At 39.0% G+C, this 21,931-nt stretch overlaps 1 protein-coding gene across 1 annotated transcript in view; it reads right to left on the bottom strand.

Moving 5' to 3' along the window:
• Positions 1–578: 578 nt before the first annotated feature.
• The window catches only part of CCDC34 (coiled-coil domain containing 34), a 41,229-nt gene continuing 19,876 nt past the window's right edge, over positions 579–21,931 (bottom strand). Inside the window, exons 4-9 of the mRNA XM_077761418.1 lie at positions 20,597–20,755; positions 19,428–19,569; positions 17,824–17,965; positions 15,933–15,983; positions 14,518–14,584; positions 579–942 (exon numbers count right to left, since the gene is read on the bottom strand). Coding sequence (XP_077617544.1) covers positions 14,575–14,584; positions 15,933–15,983; positions 17,824–17,965; positions 19,428–19,569; positions 20,597–20,755 — 504 coding nt within the window. The 3' untranslated portion in view covers positions 579–942; positions 14,518–14,574. The remainder of the gene's footprint in view (positions 943–14,517; positions 14,585–15,932; positions 15,984–17,823; positions 17,966–19,427; positions 19,570–20,596; positions 20,756–21,931) is intronic.

The following is a 21,931-nucleotide window of genomic DNA, read 5'->3' on the forward strand; positions in this document are numbered from 1 at the left end:
TATTTAATTTGAAATTATGCTTTTTTTTCTGTGGATGATACTCTGTTGGAAATATTCCAAACACAAGTTCTTCTCTGCTCAGCAAAAATCTTTATACTGAATGAAATGTAGCTGTCTCTGCACATTCATAACCTAACTTGCCTTAGTCTTGATCATTATTCATTTTGACTTTAGTTCTGTTTTTAAGACCTAAAGTAAAGTGGGATAAAGCCCTTACTTTAAATAAATTCCAGATACTAATAACTATGTTTAAATACTCTTCTACCAAATGACAAGTTATCATGTTAAAATAGAAAAATAACAAAATATAAAATAGTTATAAAAATAAACAAAAAACCTAACACCTCTGAATTTATAAGTATGAATTTCAGGACCAGCATATATTTTTTTAACTTTTTATATTAAAATAACTTTAGAATTACAAAAAAAGTAAAAAATATAGTATTAAGAGTTTCCATATACCTTTCACCCTTTCACTCGCTTAGATATAACTCTAGTATATTTACACAACCATTTATAAACATTTGTATAAGCATGGTACATGTATCAAAAATAAGAAATTAACACTGGTACAATACTATTAACCACACTGTAGATTTTATTCAGGTTTCTCTTGCAGGGTCCAATCCAGGATACCTCGTTGCATTTGGTTTCTTTCCCTAGGTTCAACCTGTGATGGTTTCTCAGTCTTTCCTTTTCTTTTATAGCTTTGACTGTTTTGAAGAGGAGTGATTCGTTTTTTTTTGTATCATGACTTTCCATTCAGGCTTGTCTGGTGTTTTCTCATGATTAGACTGAGGTTATGGGTCGGAGGGAAGACTCCCACAGAGGTGAGGCTGCAGTTCCTGCTGCATCATACCAGGGAGTCCGTATCAATCTGTAATATTAACCGTGACCACTTGGTTCAGGTGCTGTCTACCAGCTTTCTCTATAGTCTCTTCCCTAGAAGTGAGACACGAAGAACAGCCCACAGTCATTGGGAGAGGAATTAATCTCCACCTCCCCGGGAACATTTAAACAAAATATTTAAAACTATGGCAATGAAAAACAATGAAATCTGGCCATGTGTAGCAACATGGATGGACCTTGAGGGTGTTATGCTGAGCGAAATAAGTCAGGCAGAGAAGGACAAATATCATATGTTTGCACGTATAGGAGGATTAGGAGGAACTTGACGGAGGAACAAGGGGGAGAAGAAGGGCAGAAATGGTGGGGGAAAGGGAGAGAAGCAAACCATGAGAGACTCTTGAATGCTGACAAAAACTGAGGACTGATGGATGTGGGGGGAGGGGGGGATGGGCATGGAGGAGGACACTTGTGGGGATGAGAACTGAGTGTTATGTGGAAACTAATTTGACAATAAACTATTAAAAAAATTCATAAAAAAAAAAAAAACTATATGAAAACCACTACAGCAGGGAATGACTCTTTGGCGGGGAGATAGTTTGAAACTATGCCAATATCCTGGCTTCTCTTAAAGCTTTTTGGCTTACTTTGGCATTCATTGGGGATCTTGGCTGCAGCACTTACCACGATGGTGTTCTAATGGCGATTTCTGTTGATTTCTATTTCTCTCATTCCTTGTAGATAATATTTGCCCTCCCCATCATGCACATTTAGCACATTTATTTATTTACTTATTTATTCAGACTATTACGGACACGAATCTATGGATATTTGTTTTATTTTGTAGATAATCCAATGACTGTCATTTGTTACTCAAATTATTCCAGCTTTGGCCATCAGCAACGCCTTCTGGTTGGCCTGTGTCCTTCTGATAAGCCCTCACGTCCTCCTCACTCCCTTACTTTGTGATACTATAAGACACTCCAGGCTCATCTTCTATCTTTCCTGCCCCAGTCCTAAAAAACCATCAACCATTTCTCCAAAGAATCCTGGCTCCTTTTATTGAAGACTAGCACTAAGAAAACAAGATCATGGGTATGCCATTACTTCTCAACCCTCCCAAGGAACAGAGCTGGGAAATCTGTGCACCACAGTAGCCACTGTAAACACACATATCTGTTATTATATCTGTACTGACCTGTTCCTATGGGAAACCCTAACCCCTGCCCCATCCCACGGATTTGTCACTTTCATTCTCTAGCAGTAAATAACCTGCCACTCGATTCTTAACATCTAAAATATATTTACTTATTTGTTCACCCTAGCAAACATGTAAAATGGTGTCAGAGTTGCTGAACTGTACCCCCTGAGAGAAACAAATTTACCAGTGTTTTTGTACAGTTCTTTTTGCCTCTATCCTTACAGAATCTAGGCAAAACACGATTTTCCTGAATTATTTGGGTCAACTCCTTTCTTTCCCACACCCTTCAGGGAGACTATGCCCTATATTTATAATATAGTTAGATTCATTTGTCACAGTCTGCATTCCATCCTGAATCCCCCCGACATCCGGGCTGTTTTGTGTTTTGCAGACAGTAAAAGTTATTCTCATGGTATACAATTCACTAAGTTTTGAAAAATGTATAGAGTTTTGTAATCCAACACCACAGGACCAGATAGCTCAGAGTGATCACCCTAAAAATCTCATTGTGTTGCAGCAGCGGCAGTTTTAATTCTTTATGCAGACTCATACCCCTTTAAAAATGAAACATACAAGTGACTAAAATAATCATTTCTAGACTAATATTTTTTCATACTCACATTTTTACTTTTTTTTACCCAAAGCTCATGTTCCACTTTATTTTTTTTTATTTTTTAATGTTTATTTATTTTTGAGAGAGAGAGAGAGAAAGAGAGAGTGTGAGTGAGAGTGGAGCAAAGACAGAGGGAGACACAGAATCTGAAGCAGACTCCAGGCTCTGAGCTATCAGCACAGAGCCTGATGCATGGCTCAAACTCATGAACCATGAGATGATTACTGGAGCTGAAGTTGGACAATTAACCAACTGAACCACCCAGGTGCCCTTTGTTTCCCCCTTTAAGAAATCACTATTATTTTTTTATGTTTATTTATATTTTGAGAGAGAGAGACAGAGTGTAAGTTGTGAAAGGGGCAGAGAGAGAGGGAGACACAGAATCCAAAGCAGGCTTTGGCTCCCAGCAGTCAGCACAGAGCCCTATGCAGGCTCAAACCCACAAGCCGTGAGATCATGACCTGAACTAAAGTCAGACACTCGACTGACTGAGCTACCCAGGCACCCCAGAAATCGTTATTATTTATCAAACTCTAAAATTCTCTCTTGAAGAAAAATCCGGTTCTTATTACTAACAACATGCATGGACCAAAGTACATGCTGTATCCCAGGGCAGTTTCCCAACATGTCCACTTTCATTCTCCATCTAGCTATTGGGAAAATATTCCTAAGAGAATCAGAAGGACAGAATAACTTCACAATAGAAATCACAAATTTAGTATATTTAAGAATTGTACAGGCAAGGGAATCAAGTGCAAAAATGAACTATTGGGACCTTGTCAAGATAAAAAGCTTCTGCATGGCAAAGGAAACAATCAAGGAAACTAATAGGCAACTGACAGAATGGAAAATTTTAGTTGCAAATGACATATCAGATAAAGGGCTAATATCCAAAATCTATAAGGAACTCACCAAACGCCACACCCAAAAAACAAATAATCCAGTGAAGAAATGGGCAGAAGACATGAACAGATACTTCTCCAAAGAGGACATCCAGATGGCCAACAGACACATGAAATGATGATCAGCGTCCCTCCTCATCAGGGAAATACAAATCAAAACCACACTGAGATACCACCTCACGCTGGTGAGAGTGGCTAAAATGAACAAATCAGGAGACTACAGATGCTGGCGAGGATGTGGAGAAATGGGCACCCTTCTACACTGTTGGTGGGAATGTAAACTGGTGCAGCCCCTCTGGAAAAGTGTGGAGGTTCCTCAAAAAATTAACAATAGAACTCCTTTATGACCCAGCAATAGCACTGCTAGGAATTTACCCAAGGGATACAGGAGTGCTGATGCATAGGGGCACATGTTCATAGCAGCACTCTCAACAATAGCCAAATCATGGAAAGAGCCTAAATGTCCATCAACTGACGAATGGATCAAGAAGATGTGGTTTATCTATACAATAGAATACTACATGGCAATGAGAAAGAATGAAATCTGGCCATGTATAGCAATGTGGATGGAACTCGAAGGTGTTATGCTAAGTGAAATAAGTCAGGCAGAGGACAGATACCATATGTTTTCACTCATATGTGGAATAGAAGAAACTTAACAGAGGACCAAGGGGGAGGGGAAGGGGAGAAATAGTTAAGGAGTGGGAGGGAGACAAACCATATGACTCTTAAATACTGATTGATGGGGGTTGGGGAGAGGGGAAAAGGGGTGATGGGCACGGAGGAGGGTACTTGTGGGGATGAGCACTGGGTGTTATATGGAAACCAACCTAACAATAAACTATAAAGGAAAAATAAATAGATAAATAAATAGATAAACAAAAATAAAGCTTAAAAAAAAAAAGAATTGTCCAATGCTTTGAATTTTCCATGCCACTGAAATTCTACTGGGCTGAGATTGACAAAGTTTGACTGTAACTCTGCTCCCTTTCCCATAAAAATTTAAACAACCATTTTTCTATTTCTGCAAACCAGAATATTTTTATTGCCTCTCTAAATTCTATAATTTGAAAGAGGAATAAATGAGGATGAGTCATTTAAAAGACGTGGAAGGCAGAAGGCAGACAGGTGGACATGAGGTAAGTTACGGTCCTGGTTAAAATTTGGAAAGAAGCCTTTTCAGAAGCCGAGTCACAACGAAGCACAGTGGTTATCAAGTCTGAGTGATGTGGTTACTCAACAGACAGGAATCTAGGAAAATGTTCAGTCTGCAGACTGGGCAGTCTTGGGAACACTTGGGAATATATCTACTCAGTCTAGCGCTGAGTAAAGCTCTACAGAGAATTACTAAGGCCTCTACAGGTTTAGTCCACCTAAGATTTGAGCAGGAAGAAATAGTTCTTAATCCTCAAGGAGATCACCTGTCCTCATCACTGAAGCAAGCTTTGGTACTGACAGTAGAACAACGTGTGCTAATGTGGGGGTCAATGTAGAAGCTTGAGTAGAGATGGTTTGGGGTGGATAGTAGAATGAACTATGAGAAATTGTACGTGAAATTGTTATGTGTATATGCACTTATACGCATTTTTCTGAGGACAGAGTCCATAGATTTTTGACGATTGCCACAAGTTTCTGAGTCCCCAAAAATGGCAAGAACTACTTGGGTTTAGGTTCTGGCTGGAGAGACTGGAGTTTCCGTAAATTTGTCCAGTCTGATTTCTTGGAGGCTCATATTCTTCCTCAGTGGATACTGTTTCCTAGGAGTAGACATTGCATCTAAAAGGAACTTTATGGGACCACTGCTGTCTGAGCTTCTTGGACTACTGGCCCCACAGTCACTCCTTTCTTCTTAAAACACTCCTTTCTCTGGTTTTTATAACAGTACACTGGTTCTCCTTCTGCAAATCTTCTGTCTTCTGAGCTGGTATCTCTTAATCGCTTCATGTTTTCTGAAGGCAGGTATGGTCTAATGATGAGTGTGTCTGTCCTTTGTTTTCCGTCTAAACTCTTTCCCTTGGAGACTTCATCTACCCTTTACTGTTAATTTCTCCATCATGTACTAGAATTTTGTATTCCCAAAATATGTTGGGATATTGCCATTTGGATAATAGAACCCTCCTCAAATATACTAAATAAATGTAAAATAAACAAAACCTTTGTGATGAACAAAATTATCTTTAAAAGCCCCCTATCAATATTGATATTTCATGATTCAAGCTTCTGGTAATCACACAGCCCTGCTCCAAACTGCTTGAGTTCAAAATTTCAGAGTAAATGAAATCAAAGTATTATAAAAATTGCAATTTTAGAAAAAGAGAATGGTGAACCTGGATCCCTTAAAACAGCTGTTGCCAGTACAACATTGCAAAATTAATTCAAAAAAAAGTACACAGAGTCTTCAATGATGAAAGAAGGGTCGGTCCTAACCTGGCTGGCGTAGTGAGTCAGAGAAGGCTTTGCAGAGGTAACCACGGGGTTGACTTAATAGTTGGTTTCAAAATGTCAAGTTAGTTTAAGGGAAAGCACTGCAGAAAAAGATTAAAGGAGAGGCATTCCAGAAAGAAAAGACAGAAATAAGGAAAAAGCATAAAAGATTGGAACAACATGGTTTATACCAGGAACTTCCAGAAGTTGGGAGCCTAAGTAGGAAAAGTAACAAGGCAAAGGATGAGATCATGGAGATAGGGCAGGTCAAAAGGGGGTCCTGTATTCCATCTTAAGATTTAAGACCCTTGGCTAGAGAGCACACATCAGAATGGGGGAAGAGGGAAAGAAGCAGTGTTTTACAATTGGCACAGGCTGTGGGTCCTTCTCCAATATTCAGACGCTCCTCCCCCAGGATTGAAAATCACCATGTATAAGACTCACTGAGGACATGTGTTATGCTGGTGTTTGCCATGGGGGCAGGGGGAAGAAAGAGTTGAGAAGCAATGCTTTAGATGTGGGGGGCCATGGGACAGCTGGAAGTGACATTTCTGGGAGGTCAATGGGTTTCTGCGGACAGGATAAAAATGAGGGAGAGAAGACTAGAAGCACAGTGACCAAGTAGGAAGCTGGTCAGCCATCCAAGTGAGAAGGACTAGGGCCATGGTAGGGATGGAGAGGTCTGATTTGAAAATATTGAAGACACTGATTTCCAAATTTGTCTGGAATCGTTTGAGAAGCTTAAAACAAACAAACAAACAAAAAAAAGCTGTGATTTAATTGATCTGGATGTGGCCTAGACTTTGAAATTTTTAAAAGATCCCCAGATGGTTCTAATGTGCAGACACTGGGTTAGGGAGAGAAATCAGCAGAACTCAGTTGCTGATTGGCTGGAGTTGAAAATGTGGAAGGATGTCAAGGATGGATGAAGCCTGGGTTTCTAGCACTGGACAATACTGTCAGGTGTATCTCGGTGTGGCATTACATGTTCCTTTTCAATCATTTTGTGACACTAATACTTGAGGAAAATATTAACTACGTAGGTCATGAGACCTTATAACACAGGCGATGGAAGTGCCTGGAAGTTTGGAGGCCATGGAAATGGCTCATCAGATTAACTGTCAGAAGCATAATTGACCAAGGGCCCCAGATGCTGTGCTCTGAATCCACCCCTGTGTTTGAGCCAAGGCCACGCTTCCCACATACTGCTCCCATCCAGGGACTGAGCATAGATCCATAAGATGTGGACTCCTCTCTCCTCTGATGGGCAACTTGGGTTGGGGGGCCTCACTGGCCATGCTGAATTTTTCTTAGAACTTTACCACAACCTAAGGCCTTTCAAGCAGCCTTTCTTCCCTCCCTCTCTTCTCCACATGCATCGGATCTACATCATGGTCTGATGGCTCTCCTGGTCCCTCTGGCTCCGTCCCCATTCCCCTTACAAGCTACTACTCAATCTTTTGCATGACTTATCCTGTTTTGGAGTCTATTGCTCTGAGGATCCAAACTAACATAACAAAGTTTTAACTTTTTTAAAATTAATTTTTCCATCTGATTTGTATGAAATATGGGAAACTCTCCATTATTTTAGCCAAAGATAACTTAAATGAGCTTCCAAGAAACATATTAGCAAAGCTTCAAATTGAAAGCCAAGATATGCCTGCATTTCCCTCATCATATTCATATGGAAGATTTCTGCTCAATCCTAACAAAGAAACCCATTACATTAAAAGCCCCCATAAAGCATACACCTATCTGAAAATGCTACTGCAATTTTCAATGGCCAAATGTTTTATGAAACACTTACAAACTGGCGTCACAATGAAGAAAACATAACAGGTGCATGCGTATTTCTTTTTAACTATACGACTTGTTGGCAAATGTGTATCCTCATATAATCTACGGCCAGGATATAAAATGCTACTTCCATTATCAAAAATTACACAAAATGATATATAAAGCATCTTCTATGTGTCACATATTATGCTGGGTACTTTACATGGTATGTAAATCTTTGCAACCATTTTGTGGAGAAAGTATTGTTAAGTTAATTTTGTAGAGTAAACTGAGATGTGGAGAGGTGGAGACTTGTCTAGTTCCTACAGTGTAGGTAGCAGAGCACATAGTCAAGCTCAACAAGTCTCCTGCTCCCCTGAGCCAGGCTGCCTCCTGGCAGAATCTGGGCATGGACCAGAGGAAGCGTTTCTGAAGTCAATTATTTTTATGCCACATTCTAAGAGGGAGATGATGTTGTCCTCACCATCCCTACTAGGGATAAGCAGTGACAAAGTCCTCATCCTACTAATGCAAAAATGAACCGCAAAGAAGAACAGAAACAGTGCAGAACAGGGCCTTTGCAATCATCTAGTCTAATGTCTTCATCAGATAGCTAAATAAATTGGCAAGAATTCACTCTGTTTTATTGAGAGACAGACATCTTTTGAGGTTTGCCTTTTAGATTTACCTCTGTGAGCACTTTGCATCTCAGCACACACTAACAGAGCAAAGCCCTGGGGTGAGGGAGGTGGAAGTCCCAGACTGGGAAGTGCTGGACAGTTGTGGTGGTAAATGTATTCAAACTAAAGCTGAAAACACTCCACTCCCACGCCACTAAAGAAAAACCAAGATTGCTTCCATCTCCCTCTGGCTCTCAGGTGGTTCCTAGGACCATGAAGCTGGTGGGAAGGGAGAGGCTCCCCCTTTTTCCCAAGTTCTGTGCTAGTTCCATCAGCCAGGAGCACATGAATGAGAAAGGGAAAGGAGGAGGCTCTGTGGTTTCTGGGAAAGAGGAGGGCACTGTTCCTGGCCAACTTCTTTCTCTCGCACATAGGGTACAACTTTCTCCCTGTTGACAGATAATTGAAAATTTTCCCTTCTGGAGTGTTCTGACCACCTTCCAGTTTTAAGAGGAATTTCAGGATACCACTGCCCTTTCTGAAAAATTTTCCCTCAGGCAGACTGCCATTATCAACAGTAGGTAAATATTCACTGCAAAGTAACTTCGTGTGTTTTATTTTTTGTCAAGCCAACATATGAATTTAATTTAGAATACTAATGGGCACAGTAAACACTTGAATATTATTTGCTCTGTTTTCTTTTTTGAATAAAGAAAAATTAGTTTTTAGTTTAAGTCATAAAGTGTAATTTGCCGCTGTAATGTAAACTACTCCATACTTTGCTCTTCATCTGGGCCCTGGACATCACACTAAGCATGTCTGTGAGAGGCCAACCTTTGAATTGCTAATTAGATCACTAGTGATTTATTTTTTAAATAAATAGACCCATCTGTATTACTTCAGAACCTGAAGCCACAGATGGTCTATTTTTATTCATCAAACTTCAAGGTTTACTTTCCTGTGGAATATTAAAGATCTTTCTGTAGAAATGACTAAGATTTTAGAAATTTCCCTTGTAACTTTGTAGAACGTGTTAACATATACAAGCCATCTGAAAGGCTCTTTGATGTTTAGAAGCTGTCATATTACCGATCCTTGGTCTTTAAAAGAAAAGTTACACGTGGAACCATTCCTGTTCTAAGTTATTCCTTCCTCTCCAGCCTCCAAAATGATTAAATGCTAAGTTTCACTTCTTCAGGTACTCAAAACTGGGTGCTAGTTTAATCACTTCTACTTGGAAACATTTCTTGACCCCCCAACAAAGTTAGCTTCCTCCTGATGTGCCCCTATAGCTCATACTTTAAGACAGGGCCTGCTTTAACTCTCTGTCTTGGCTAGAATGTAAGCTCTAACAGGTCCATGTCAGGTCAGTCTAGTTGACCACTCTAACTGCAGAATCTAGCACTGTGCCAAATAGTAAGTAGGCGTGGAATAATCAAAAGAAGGTTTCATTCATCCCATCTGAACTCTTACGTAGCACTAGTACTTGACATTATGCAAAACCTCTCTTTGCTCCCTTCCCTAGAATTCCCTCCCCAGTAGGAGTGCTCTCCTCTCATCCCCTTCCTCCTTTTCCTTTGCTCTTCCAGTGGCTTCTTTCCTTCTGCCTTATTTCTCTATCAGTTCCCTACATTCTAGACTAGTCCATCTCCTCCCTGCCAGCATGCAGTAGACACTTGATAAAATATGTGTCGAATGAATCAAAGGATGCCATGCTTCAAACTCCCCTGGGGAAACGTTATCCATCTCCATAGTTTTGATAATTATGTTAAACTGAGGAAGTCTAAAAATCTACCCCTAAACTAAATTCCTCACCTGGGCAACAAACCTGTGTCTCCGCAGGCACCCGTATGTCAGTCTGCTGACAACTACACTTAGGATTTCCAATTAAGAAGCAGATTAATCAAATGCAATTATCTCCTTTCCCTCTCCAACCTCTGCTAAAGTGGCAAAGGAATTTCTTAAAGAAAAAAAAGGTACAAATCCACAAGGGCAAGGAGAACAGAATACAATAGCTAATTGAAGATTTCAAATCTGGAAGGTAGAAAGTGGATGGAGGTAAAATAACTGTGTTGGGACAGTATGGATGTAGCATTTTTTTTCCTCATCTCTAAGAATACTAATGATAGTTGCAGTTTTTCCTTCTTTTTAAATTGACTCTGGTTCCTCCAGGTGCTTGTTTTCCTTCCTTTTTCTTTTACTGTTTAAAGGTTTCTAAAACCTGGGGTAGGGAGGGAACTGATTCAGCCTACAGAAATTGCACATGGAGACCCCAGCTACCGAGGAGTCAGAGCTCATGAACTGGCTGGGCTGGAACACTGTGACGTGATAGCTTACATTATGAACGGTGATACGTGGAGCCACCTTCCAGACTCTACTCAGGAAAACCAGCTGCTGGCTTATATCCCCCAGGAAGATTAGAAGATTCTTCTCTAGGCCTCAGAAGAAGACTTCCAAGTATTTGGAGGCTTCCTCAACAACAAACAAAATCCACCATCAACAAGCCTGCCTGTGCCCACACAGCTTCCACTCAGCTTTTTAATGCCCCTTTCTTAAGTATGAACAGACAGGGATTCATAGTATGAACATAAATGTCAGACAGGGATTAACAAATGTTTGAGGACCAAAAACAAAAAGAGAGAAAAAGAAAGAAAAAAAGGGCACCTGGAGGAAACACAGGCAATTAAGAAAGGCAAGAAAATGCAATTAGTAAGAAAAGATATTACAACCATAAAATAAGTATAGAATGGTATGAAAAAGGAATAAACAGAAAAAAGAGAGCATGTTTGGTATTTAAAATGAGGTAGCCGTAAAAAACTTAGAAGAAAAAATTAGATGACATCAAAGAAATCTCGGTCTCTCATCCTAGAGAGGAGGTGGGGATTGAAGGGACAAATTAAAAAAAAAAAAAAATAGAGAACTGATTCAGGAACACTAATAACTGCCTGAACAAACTGCAGGAAAAAAGGGAACAGAGGATATTGTGGGAAGGAAATTATCAAAGAAATAATACAAGTAAATGTCCCCCAGGGAGCAGGGCCCGGAAGGGACAGAGAAGTGAGGCAAACTGGTTTTCCATAAAAAAAATTTTAGTATGATTTGATATTGAAGCCGTGTATATATACTGCCTTCATTATTCATTAGCAATTTAATAGGAGAGAAAACCCCTCTGTACCAAATGTGTTCTTTTCTGTATTCCCTCTCTCCACTAATATCAGTGTCAGTTACCTCTGATACGACCCTTCCCAAGTTCTACTTTGGATAGGTTTTTCACACATGCCTCCTCTCTATTCTACTGTTCCCTTCTGATCCTGACACCTCTCCAGGGACTGGTTACATAATACCATTACCAGTGGCTCTGTCTTTAGTCTCTACTCCCTGCCCAGCCCCCACCCCCCAAGCATTCTGCTATTGCCATGCCTGAGCGGACTCCTGAAAATGCTCTTCCTTTACGGCCCCTCCAACTTTCAACGGTGTACCTCAAGGCTTGGGATTAGTGGGTAGCTCTGATCACTGCTGCCACTTTCAAATCGCTTCATCTCCTACCCCCTCAAGACTCAGTTCTTCTGAAGGATGTCAGCTGACCACACTAGCCAACACTGCTCTTTCCGACTGCCTCATGGCCAAGTCATCCTGGTTACCGAAAGTCTACCACTGAGCTCACCATCTTCTAACATTACTGTCATAATTCTTGACAACTGTAACAACCATATATAAAAAATCCCCCCGAATCCTGGCCTGTTGGTTTCTTAATTTCCTCAATTCCATCAATAGACTCCATCTCGGCCATCCACTGCCATGGTCATAGTTTGATCTCAGCATCACCGCCATCTGCTCCTAGCTCTCCAGCTTCCCTCCAGCATCTCCAACCCAGCATTCTGCAAGAGCACTGGAGGTACTCTCCAGCTGAAAACCTTCCTCACCATCCACCATCATCCCTCTTAGATGCCATGTTTCAGTGCTCTAATCACTCCCGGAAAACACTCTCCAAATGCTTTATTCTGTTCTCCCTCCATCCTACTTGCCCTCCTTGTCCAACCCCAATTAAGCCCAACTCTGCTCCTAATCCCAAGCCGCTAAGCTTTTCTCCAGAAATGGAGTAAAACATGAGAGTTCTGCTCATTGGTCCCATTTGGGACCAAAAATATCAAATGGCAATAGCATTGCTCATCAGTAAATCCCATTAATTTCTCTGGTAAATTTGTTTTCCCCCCTACCCCCAGCAAGATGCTCATTTTCTCTTACCTTTCCCTTTTCTCTCCTACTTGTAACAACTTCTATCCCTCTACTTGCCTCCCTTCACACTTGAGAACCCAGAGCTCCCACACAAGAACTACCTCTCTCATCTTCCTACCACCGATGTTTTTAACTCAGCTACAGCTAAACCGACACACGCTGCGTTCTCTCCTGTCAACGTGGAGGAAATTCCCTTGCTTCTACGTAAGTATTCCTAAAACCATCCTTGATCTCTCCTAACTCTTCACGTCCCCTCTTTTACCTTGATTATTAACATCGGCACAGAAATATGTTTCGTATCACCCACGCTGAAGTGAAACAAAAACTGTCCTTGACCTTATGTCCTCTTCTAGCTCCCATCCCATAAGTCCTCCTTGCCACAATAAAACTTCTCCCAAGAGCTGTCTTCACATAGAGTCTCTATGTTCTCACCTGCATTCTCTCTTCAACTTTGACTGCAGCTTCATACCAGTTTTTCATTTTTCTTTTAAGTTTACTTATTTTGAGAAAGATAATAGCGGGGTCAAGAATAACCTTCCTTCATCTTACCACATCCAGTTATGAAGGCTCTTTCCAGCTCTTCCAGCTCTCTTAAGCAGCAATGGACAGACATCACAACTCCTTGCTTCTGGATCACACCCCACTGGGTCTCCTTTGACCTCACAGAATGCTCCTTCTCAGGATCCTTGCTGGCTGCTCAATTTCTAAATACTGGTATACTGAGCCCTCTCTTTTTATTGTCCGAACTCTCCCTAGGTAATGTGATCAGTCCTATGCTTCTAAATACCACTTGTATACTGATGTTGCTTAAATTTCTCTCTCGAACTTGGCTGTTTTCTGAGCATCAGACACAAATATCTAACTGCCATCTCGCTAGGCTATTAAGTTGGTACTGCAAACCTAAGAGATCTAGGTCAGAATACTTAAGGATTCCTCTCTCCCCATCTCAGCAATGAACCTGCTCCTACCGCATCTTCTGATTTCTGTAATATGAAATTCACCCAGCTGATCAGGCATAAAAACCAGAAGCCATATCTGATTTTTCCTCCTTCCCTCAACCTGACATCCAAATGTTAGCAGTCCTGTTTGTTCAACTGCCAAAATATATTCCAAGTCCATTTCTACATCTTACCATGCTGCTGCTGCCACCTTACTCCAAACTATCATGATTTCTTTTCCTGGATGCTGCAAAATCCTCCCCATGAGTCTCCCTGCCTTGATTCTTTGTCCTCAACAAGCCAATTTCCTTAACAGCAGCCAGAGTAATCTCAAAGTATAAACCAGATGATATCAATTCCCTTCTTAAAATCTTCCAGAGGCTTCTCAATATAATTAGAATAAAATCTGATCTAGGGAACTCAGGATTATATATACTCTGACCCTCCAACCTTAACTCCTACTATTTTCCCCATCACTGGCTCCTCTCCAGCCACACTGGCCTTTTGTCAAATATAGCAAACTCATTTTTGCTCTAGGGCCTCTGTACTGGCTGTTCCCTCTGACTGGGTATCTCTTTCCCCAGGTTTTAGCATGGCTAACTCAGCTATACGTTACCAGCTCAGAGAAGCCCATCCATCTAAAGTAGTGGACTCCGTCCTCCACTGTTACTATTTATCACAATATTCTGTCTTATTTTCTTTACAGCCAAATAAAATGCTATTTGTTTACATGTTTAGTATGCTTTCCATCCCTGTCACAAAAGATTCCATGGGGGTAGCAGGCAGGGGCTCTCTTATGTACAGATGAACTTCCAGTCTCTAGAATACTTACTAGCACATATTAGATATTCAACAAGTATTTACTGAAGCGATTTGAAAGAAATGAATACAGTATTCCCTTTCTATTTTTTAGCATAGGAGTAAATGAGAGTCCATCCCAAGCACTGAGCAGTTAACTTACTGTTGGTGTATTCTCAGTCAGGACCAGTCTGTTAACTGAAGTCAGTTATTATGTAAATCAATTCTCACTAAAGACAAAGAATATTGGTATATCTTATCAGTATCATCATACAAAAAAAGAAATAAACTTACATTTCTAGGTACTTCCACTTATTATTTTATAACCCCATGATAAGCTTCTAAATTAGATAAGGTATTGAACATTGAAAAGAATGAGGCATCTTCCAGATAAGCAGACATAAAACCAGGACTCACAGACTTAGGTCTACAATACCTGTATTCTTTCCATCGGATCATGAATTTGTTGACATTATAGGTTACCTAGATATTTAGAGCGCTGCAAATCAAAGTGGTAGTAAAAGTCAGATTTTTAAAACCTCAACAGAAATTTCAAATGTTATAGTGTCGTTTGTAATGCCTAAAATATCAAGTATCCAGACATCAAGAACAATGGATTCGGGTTAAAAACACTAACCTCCTGGTGATCAGATATTTTAAGTTTCCAGTGAATAAAAATGGGATTTTAATAGTAAATAAGTCTGGTAATCAAAATCTTTTTACAATGTATCACTGGAGCAGTAAAACAGGACATCACACGTCCTTGGGATCAAGTCCAAATTCTGCAGCACACAGAGCCTTTTTACTCTGACCCCTGCTTCTCTCTCAGCTACTTCTTGCCGCATGTTAATGAGGATGGTCAGCCTCATGACCATCCAGAAAACTCCTGCGTATTTTTTACCAGCTCAAATGTCACCTCTTCTTTGTAGCCTTTCTTAATCCCTTCATAGGCTGAATTACTCTCCTCTATGCTCCCACATGATCTTTGAACTTGATTTTTTTTTTAGTGTTTGAAAGAGAGAGTAAGTGAGGGAGGAGCAAAGAGAGAGGGAGACACAGAATGTGAAGCAGGCTTTAGGCTCTGAGCACTCAACACAAAGCCCGATTCAGGGCTCAAACCCACAAACTGTGAGATCATGATCTGAGCTTAAGTCAGATGCTTAACCAACCGAGCCACCTAGGTGCCCCTGAACTTGATTTTTAAGCAGTTGTATTATAGCATTTGGTCTGTTATAGGTTTTCGTGGCTAGGCCAAAAATGTTGACTGAATTAAAGAAACATGTCATTTAAATTCCTAAATCAGTATGCAAATCATCTGTCACAGAGTAGATGTTGCATTACAGTAGACCTCCTCTTATCTGTGGGGATGTGTTCCAAGACCCTTCCCTAGTGGATGTCTGAAACCACAGATAGTTAAGTACCAAGCCCCAGATATACTGGTTTTCCCTATACTCTACATACATACCTCTGACGAAGTTTAACTTATAAATTAGGCACAGTGATAGATTAACAATATAGAACAAATTATAACAATATACTGTAATAAACTATATGAATGTGGTCTCTCTTTCAAAATACCTTATTGTACTACAGTTACTCTTCTTTGGGGCAGCGGTTGACCACAGGTAACTAAAGCCGTGGAAAGTGAAACCAGATTAGGGGGGACTGCTGTAATATTGGTCAAACTAATTAATTACTGATTGAACAAAAAGTCTTATTAGATTACAGTTATAGCTAGAAGTTACCTAAATACCTGAATCTACCGTGTGAAACTGAAGGTTTCTTGAATATAACATATATCTAAGCCCCCAGGAATTCAGGCCTATGTATACTTAGCAATAAGCATCACACAAATTTATCGCTACGCTGGCAAACTGTACATTCTCCCCACAGAGGTGAATTTGCTCAAGTGGAATGGTCGTCTGGAAATATCACTGTGTCTAAGAGGTTCTGAGAAGAATGGTCAGGCTTATAAATTTCACCACTGTTCTGCCCCAAAAAACCCTACTGATGCCTCCCAAACTGTTTTCCGCTTAGAAACGAATTTTCGTAGATCTCTGATGACATGAATACCCTTCAGAGATCCTACTGCCGTTTCTTTGCGTTGGTCAACACCAACTGTACATTAGTCACTAGAAACTTGGCAAATTACTAACCTACCAGAAATATGGAATATGCATATTCTATTTTTTTTTAAATGTTTTATTTATTTGAGAGAGAGACAGACAGAGACATACAGAGAGAGAGAGAGAGACAGCATGAGCAGGGGAGGAGAGACAGCATAAGCAGGGGAGGGTCAGAGAGAGAGGGAGATACAGAATCTGAAACAGGCTCCAGGCTCTGAGCTAGCTGTCAGCACAGAGCCCAACGCAGGGCTTGAACCCACGAACCGTGAGATCATGACCTGAGCAGAAGTCAGACGCTTAACTGACTGAGCCACCTAGGCGCCCGGGAATGTGAATATTCTAAATAGGAATCACTTTTAAATGAATTTACTGAACTTTATATTGCCACAACAATTCTACATTTCTTAATGGTCCCAAAAAAAGACAGACTTTTAAAATTTAGTAAAAAGTGCTGAGTGCTATTTCAATAATCTGAATCTCTGAACTATTTTCCTTATTATGTATTTATTAATAAGATCTTAGCTTCAATAAATATCACTTAACCTTTAACATTAAAAAATAATGTACTGCTAATCTTAATTCCAAAATTAACTACCTAATCATAATAAATGTCTAAGTATTTGTATGAAGTTAGCAAAATATTACTGTCTCAAGATTGCTACGTATTAACCTAAGATCCAGAGCCTATAACAATATTTTTAAATTTCCCTTTTAAAAACTCAACTCTCACTTCTTTGTTACAGAAAACATGCCTCTAGTTATTTAAAAATATTTACATAAGGAAAAATACACCAAAAGCTATCGACAAAGATTGTTTTTGATTACTCTAAGAGTCTAACCCATTTAGATTCTTCTAGAGTTATTTTGAGCATGCAGTTTAGAAATGCTTATTTGAACAATTTAAGCTTAATCTTACTATGTTCATAAACATAAACACAAACACAGAGTATGAAAGAACACAACACAAATTATTGGTTTTACTGGTATTACAATGTAGTTTTAATATAAGCTGTAATATAAACACATAACTTAAGGTTATAAGTTATAACCTTATAACTTCAAGGTTATAAGATCAACCTTGAAGCACTTATAAAAATGAAAATGTATAAAACATCTTCCTCAATTAACTCTAAGGACAACATATACAAATGCAAAAACATGAACCTGTTCATAATCACATCAAATCTTGAGCTGTTGCTAAGCAGTAAAAAACTATTCTAATTTTAAAATTAAATAGCTCCAGGTAAAAACATGCAATTTCCCATATCCACTATCTTTGTATTCTGCACAGAGTTCCAAGGCAAAGATTGTTTCTGGCTTTCTGAACCACAAGAGACGATGACCTGTGTGGCTGACTTATCACAGGCCTTTTAGTCTTCTTTCCTGATGGGTCCTTAGCTTCTTTGGAAGGAGGCATATGAATGGGTTTCCACGGAATTGGGTTATAAAAGGCTGGTTCCGGATAAGAATTTCCACTGTAAAAATCTAAAATTATTAAAAAGTCAGAACAAAACAAGAAAAAACTTCTTGAGATCAAAGAAACTACTTATTTTTAAATTCCTAGAGAAATTTTACAGTATAAAAAGGGCAAAAATATCACTGACAAGCCAATTTAATCCACAAAAATATTTTCAAATAAGTAACATTTTTCAAACACAGTAAGTGTTGCAGTAAAAATTAAAATATAAATGATAATTCTAGAAGTCCAGAGTGTTCTTAATATCTATATAAATAAAACCTCATATAAAAATTTTACTAAGAAATCCCTTTTTGAAGTCTTAAATTGAACAAAATCTTTATTTTCTTAACTCAGTCTGGGAAACCACTGATTCTGTACTAGTTTTCCCTAATCAGATACGAAACTTTAGAGGAAAAAAAAAAGTATATTGCAATATTGCATATTTAGCTAAAGTGAACAAAACTCTTGTTCATGACAATTCTAAATTACTACCAAATTGGTCAGATTTCATAATATCACTATAATTTTGATTATTAAGAGCAGTAGAGCACTTGCAGACAAAAGTATACTTGAACAAATCTCATTTAAATTGCAAAAAGTTTAATAAAATAATCCATTATTTTAGCAAATAACTTCTAGTAAATATGTATATTCCCACCTAAAGTTTTAACTTTACTATCCAATCATTTGGTCAAAACCACTGTGTATTACTATTTTTTTCAGACAGAAAAAGAAGCAAAGGGGGTAAACCACACCTAGGGCCTAGTAGCTGTAATGGATGACTTCTGTGACATGTGGGAGAGGCCTGAACCCTGACAGCAGGAATGCGTCCTTCAGACACTGGCAACCCACTTTGACTGCAGAGATATGTCAACACACACTTCACCGAGATGGTCAAAACAAAGTCTGGAATATGTTCTATTGTGTGAACAGAACAGAATGGGAGTATTTTTTAATAATAAATCACTTAAACAAGTGAAGGCAGCTGTCAGCAAGGCCTGAGCTTCCAACATGAAGCACAAAGAAAAACACGCCGTGCCATTTCTAATGCGAGCAAGCCCGAAGACCCACCGGTTCTGTGCTGGGGTCACATGCTGCGCCCAACTCTGCCCTGCAAAACAAATGTGCCAAAGACGCTGCAGGTTCTGCCTCTGGGAGGGTTACAAGAAGGGGAGGAAGAACGGCCCCTTAAATACATCCTCCTTAAGGCTTCAAAAACCAAAATGTAAGAAAGTTTTAATGCGTTTCTTAACGTTAGAAATCATTACTTTTCCAACTACTGCCTTTAAAATATACCGGACTTATAGAGAATGACAATACATTTATGGTATCTCTATAGGAACACAGTGTGTTAGAGTCTTCCAGAAAATAGTAATTTGAAAGAAAAATGATTTTTACAAATTTCTATTTCTGTCAAAAGGAAACATAATGTATAATATTTGCTCCTGCAAGCCATATTTATGTAAGCCACATAACAGTAAAACCAACCTGTAAGTTTTCCGTTGGCATAACCATAGCCCTTTGCAGCTGGACGAGGTTTATTTTTTGCATTTTCCAACCATTCCTTAAACTTTTTCTCTGCTATTTCCTTTTTTTCCTGTAATTCAGCTTGCTGTTGTTTTTCTTTTTCCTTAAAATGACAAGACAAAGAATCTCTAGCATATTCTGTAACTAAAAATTCTATTCAAATTCCACTGACTCTTTTCCCCAGGAGCTTCCCACCCCAATGGCTCACGGATCATAAATACTAAGTCATACTTCTATAATTTGAGAGCAAAATGTAACATGATCAGGGATCTGACCTAAAGGTGGCTGCCTCTAAACAACCATAAGACATCAAACCCAAGAAGAATAAAGCAATTTGCTGTGTTTTTTAATGTTTATTTATTTACTTTTGGGGGGAGGGAGAGGCAGGGAGGGGCAGTGAGAGAGGGAGACAGAGAGAATCCCAGGGGAGGCTCCGTGCTGTCAGCGCAGAGCTGAGCACATGGCTCGAACTCAGGAACCCTGAGACCATGACCTGAGTAGAAACTAAGAGTTGGATGTTTAACAACTGAGCCACTCGGGCACCCCAGCAATTTGCTGTTTTAAAATAGAACAGTAATTTATAATAATGTAATAAGTCTTTCATAAAAGTACATTAAAAATATTTAAAACATAAACAATGATAAAGTTTGAACTTGACTGAAAATATATCAAAGGCTTATTAGTATTTGTCAACCTGAGAAAACCACAATGCATATTCATTTCTGAAACTTACTCATAGTATAGATAAGTAGGGATAGCTTCATGTACTTAGTTTATGCTAAGATGGTGACAATTTTCCGTGAGAAACTTTAAAAAATTTTTTTATTAAATTTTTTAAAAAAATTTTATTTATTTTTGAGAGACAGAGAGAAACAGAACATGAGCAGGAAAGGGGCAGAAAGAGAGGGAGACACAGAATCTGAAACAGCCTCCAGGCTCTGAGCTGTCAGCACAGAGCCTGACACAGGACTCGAACCCATGGACTACGAGATCATGACCTGAGCCGAAGTCAGACACTTACCTGACAGAGCCGCCCAGGCACCCCTTCATGAGCAACTTTTTATACAATATCGTTAGTATGTATGAACACCAAAGCCATACATTCCAACTGGTCACTTTAATAAAAATACCTTTTCTTTCTTCTTCTTCTCACATTCTTCAGCATTTTTTTTCTTCAACCATTCCTGATATTTTTCTTTTGCCTTTTCTTGCAAATGTTCTTTTGCCAGCTCCTTTGCTGCTTTTTCCTCCAGTTCTTTATTAATTTTTTGTTCCCTTTCTTTTCTTTTCTTAAATAAAAATGAAGGAGTTTTAATTGGAATGTTTATAATTATGTTCATACAAGCAATGAGTGTTACATGAAGTAATTTTTTAAACTTCAGTTATTTTTTAAAATAGGTGGCAACATAGTGGCTGACAATGTGGCTTATGAAAATATGTAACATACCTGCTCAATTTTAGTCTACCAGCTGGGCTATAAGTTTCCTGATAACAGTAACAAAGACCTTGCTCACCAAAGTATACTCTGAGCCTGTGACAGTGGTAAGTAAACAGTAAATGGTCAATACAGATTTATTGATTAGTGAACAGAAATTAAAACCAGTTAGACTGTCCTGAATTTTGTATTTTTTAATAGATGTTGACCTTCACTCTAAAATAGGAGTGATATACCTACATTTCCTGGAGAGTCTGCCAATATGAACACTTAGGTAAAATCTTCTCCCATCAGTGAGTTACAGAGAACAAAAAAATAATATTTTGTACCCTTAGATACTGCTATAAGGGAACATACAGACAAATCTCTAACTATATAATTCTTATAAGTCTTACACAGATCAGAGGTTGGCCAACTATGGCCCCCAAGCCGAATTTGGTCCACTAGCCACCAATACTCATAAATAAAGTCGTATTCAAACATGGCCATACGAATTTATTTATATACTTGTTGTCTATCACTGCTTTTGAACCACAATAGCAAAGTTAAATAGTTACAACAGAGAGTGTATAGTCTGCAAAGCCTAAACTATTTATTGGGCTTTTTACAGAAAAAATTGGCCTTTAACTCAATGGTTTTTTTTTCCTTTTTCATTCAGAACACAATTTACCAACACAGCTACATTCTAAATAAGCCAATGACATGGCTAGCTCTCTTTATCAAAGGTTCAGAAAACAACTTGCAAGGCAATACAAATGCCATATGCACCACCCTTCATGGAGCAAAGAAATATGGGCTAGGAAAAAAAATTCTTCCACTAAAAGCATCTTGTAGAATACTTTAATATAAGCAATTCAATTAACATCCAAATAACAAACATTAGTTACATACAATGTATGCCAAATGTTATGCAGGAAAGGGAGGTCTTAAAAATCAAAGCCTGAGTCATTCCTCAAGATGCTAAGTGTACTTCTGTCCTGCTGGCCAGACAAAAGATCCAAAAAGGATCTTGCTGAGAATCCAATTTCCA

Source organism: Crocuta crocuta, unplaced genomic scaffold (assembly GCF_008692635.1).
Source record: "Crocuta crocuta isolate KB4526 unplaced genomic scaffold, BGI_CrCroc_1.0 scaffold884, whole genome shotgun sequence".
Classification (NCBI taxonomy): domain Eukaryota; kingdom Metazoa; phylum Chordata; class Mammalia; order Carnivora; family Hyaenidae; genus Crocuta; species Crocuta crocuta.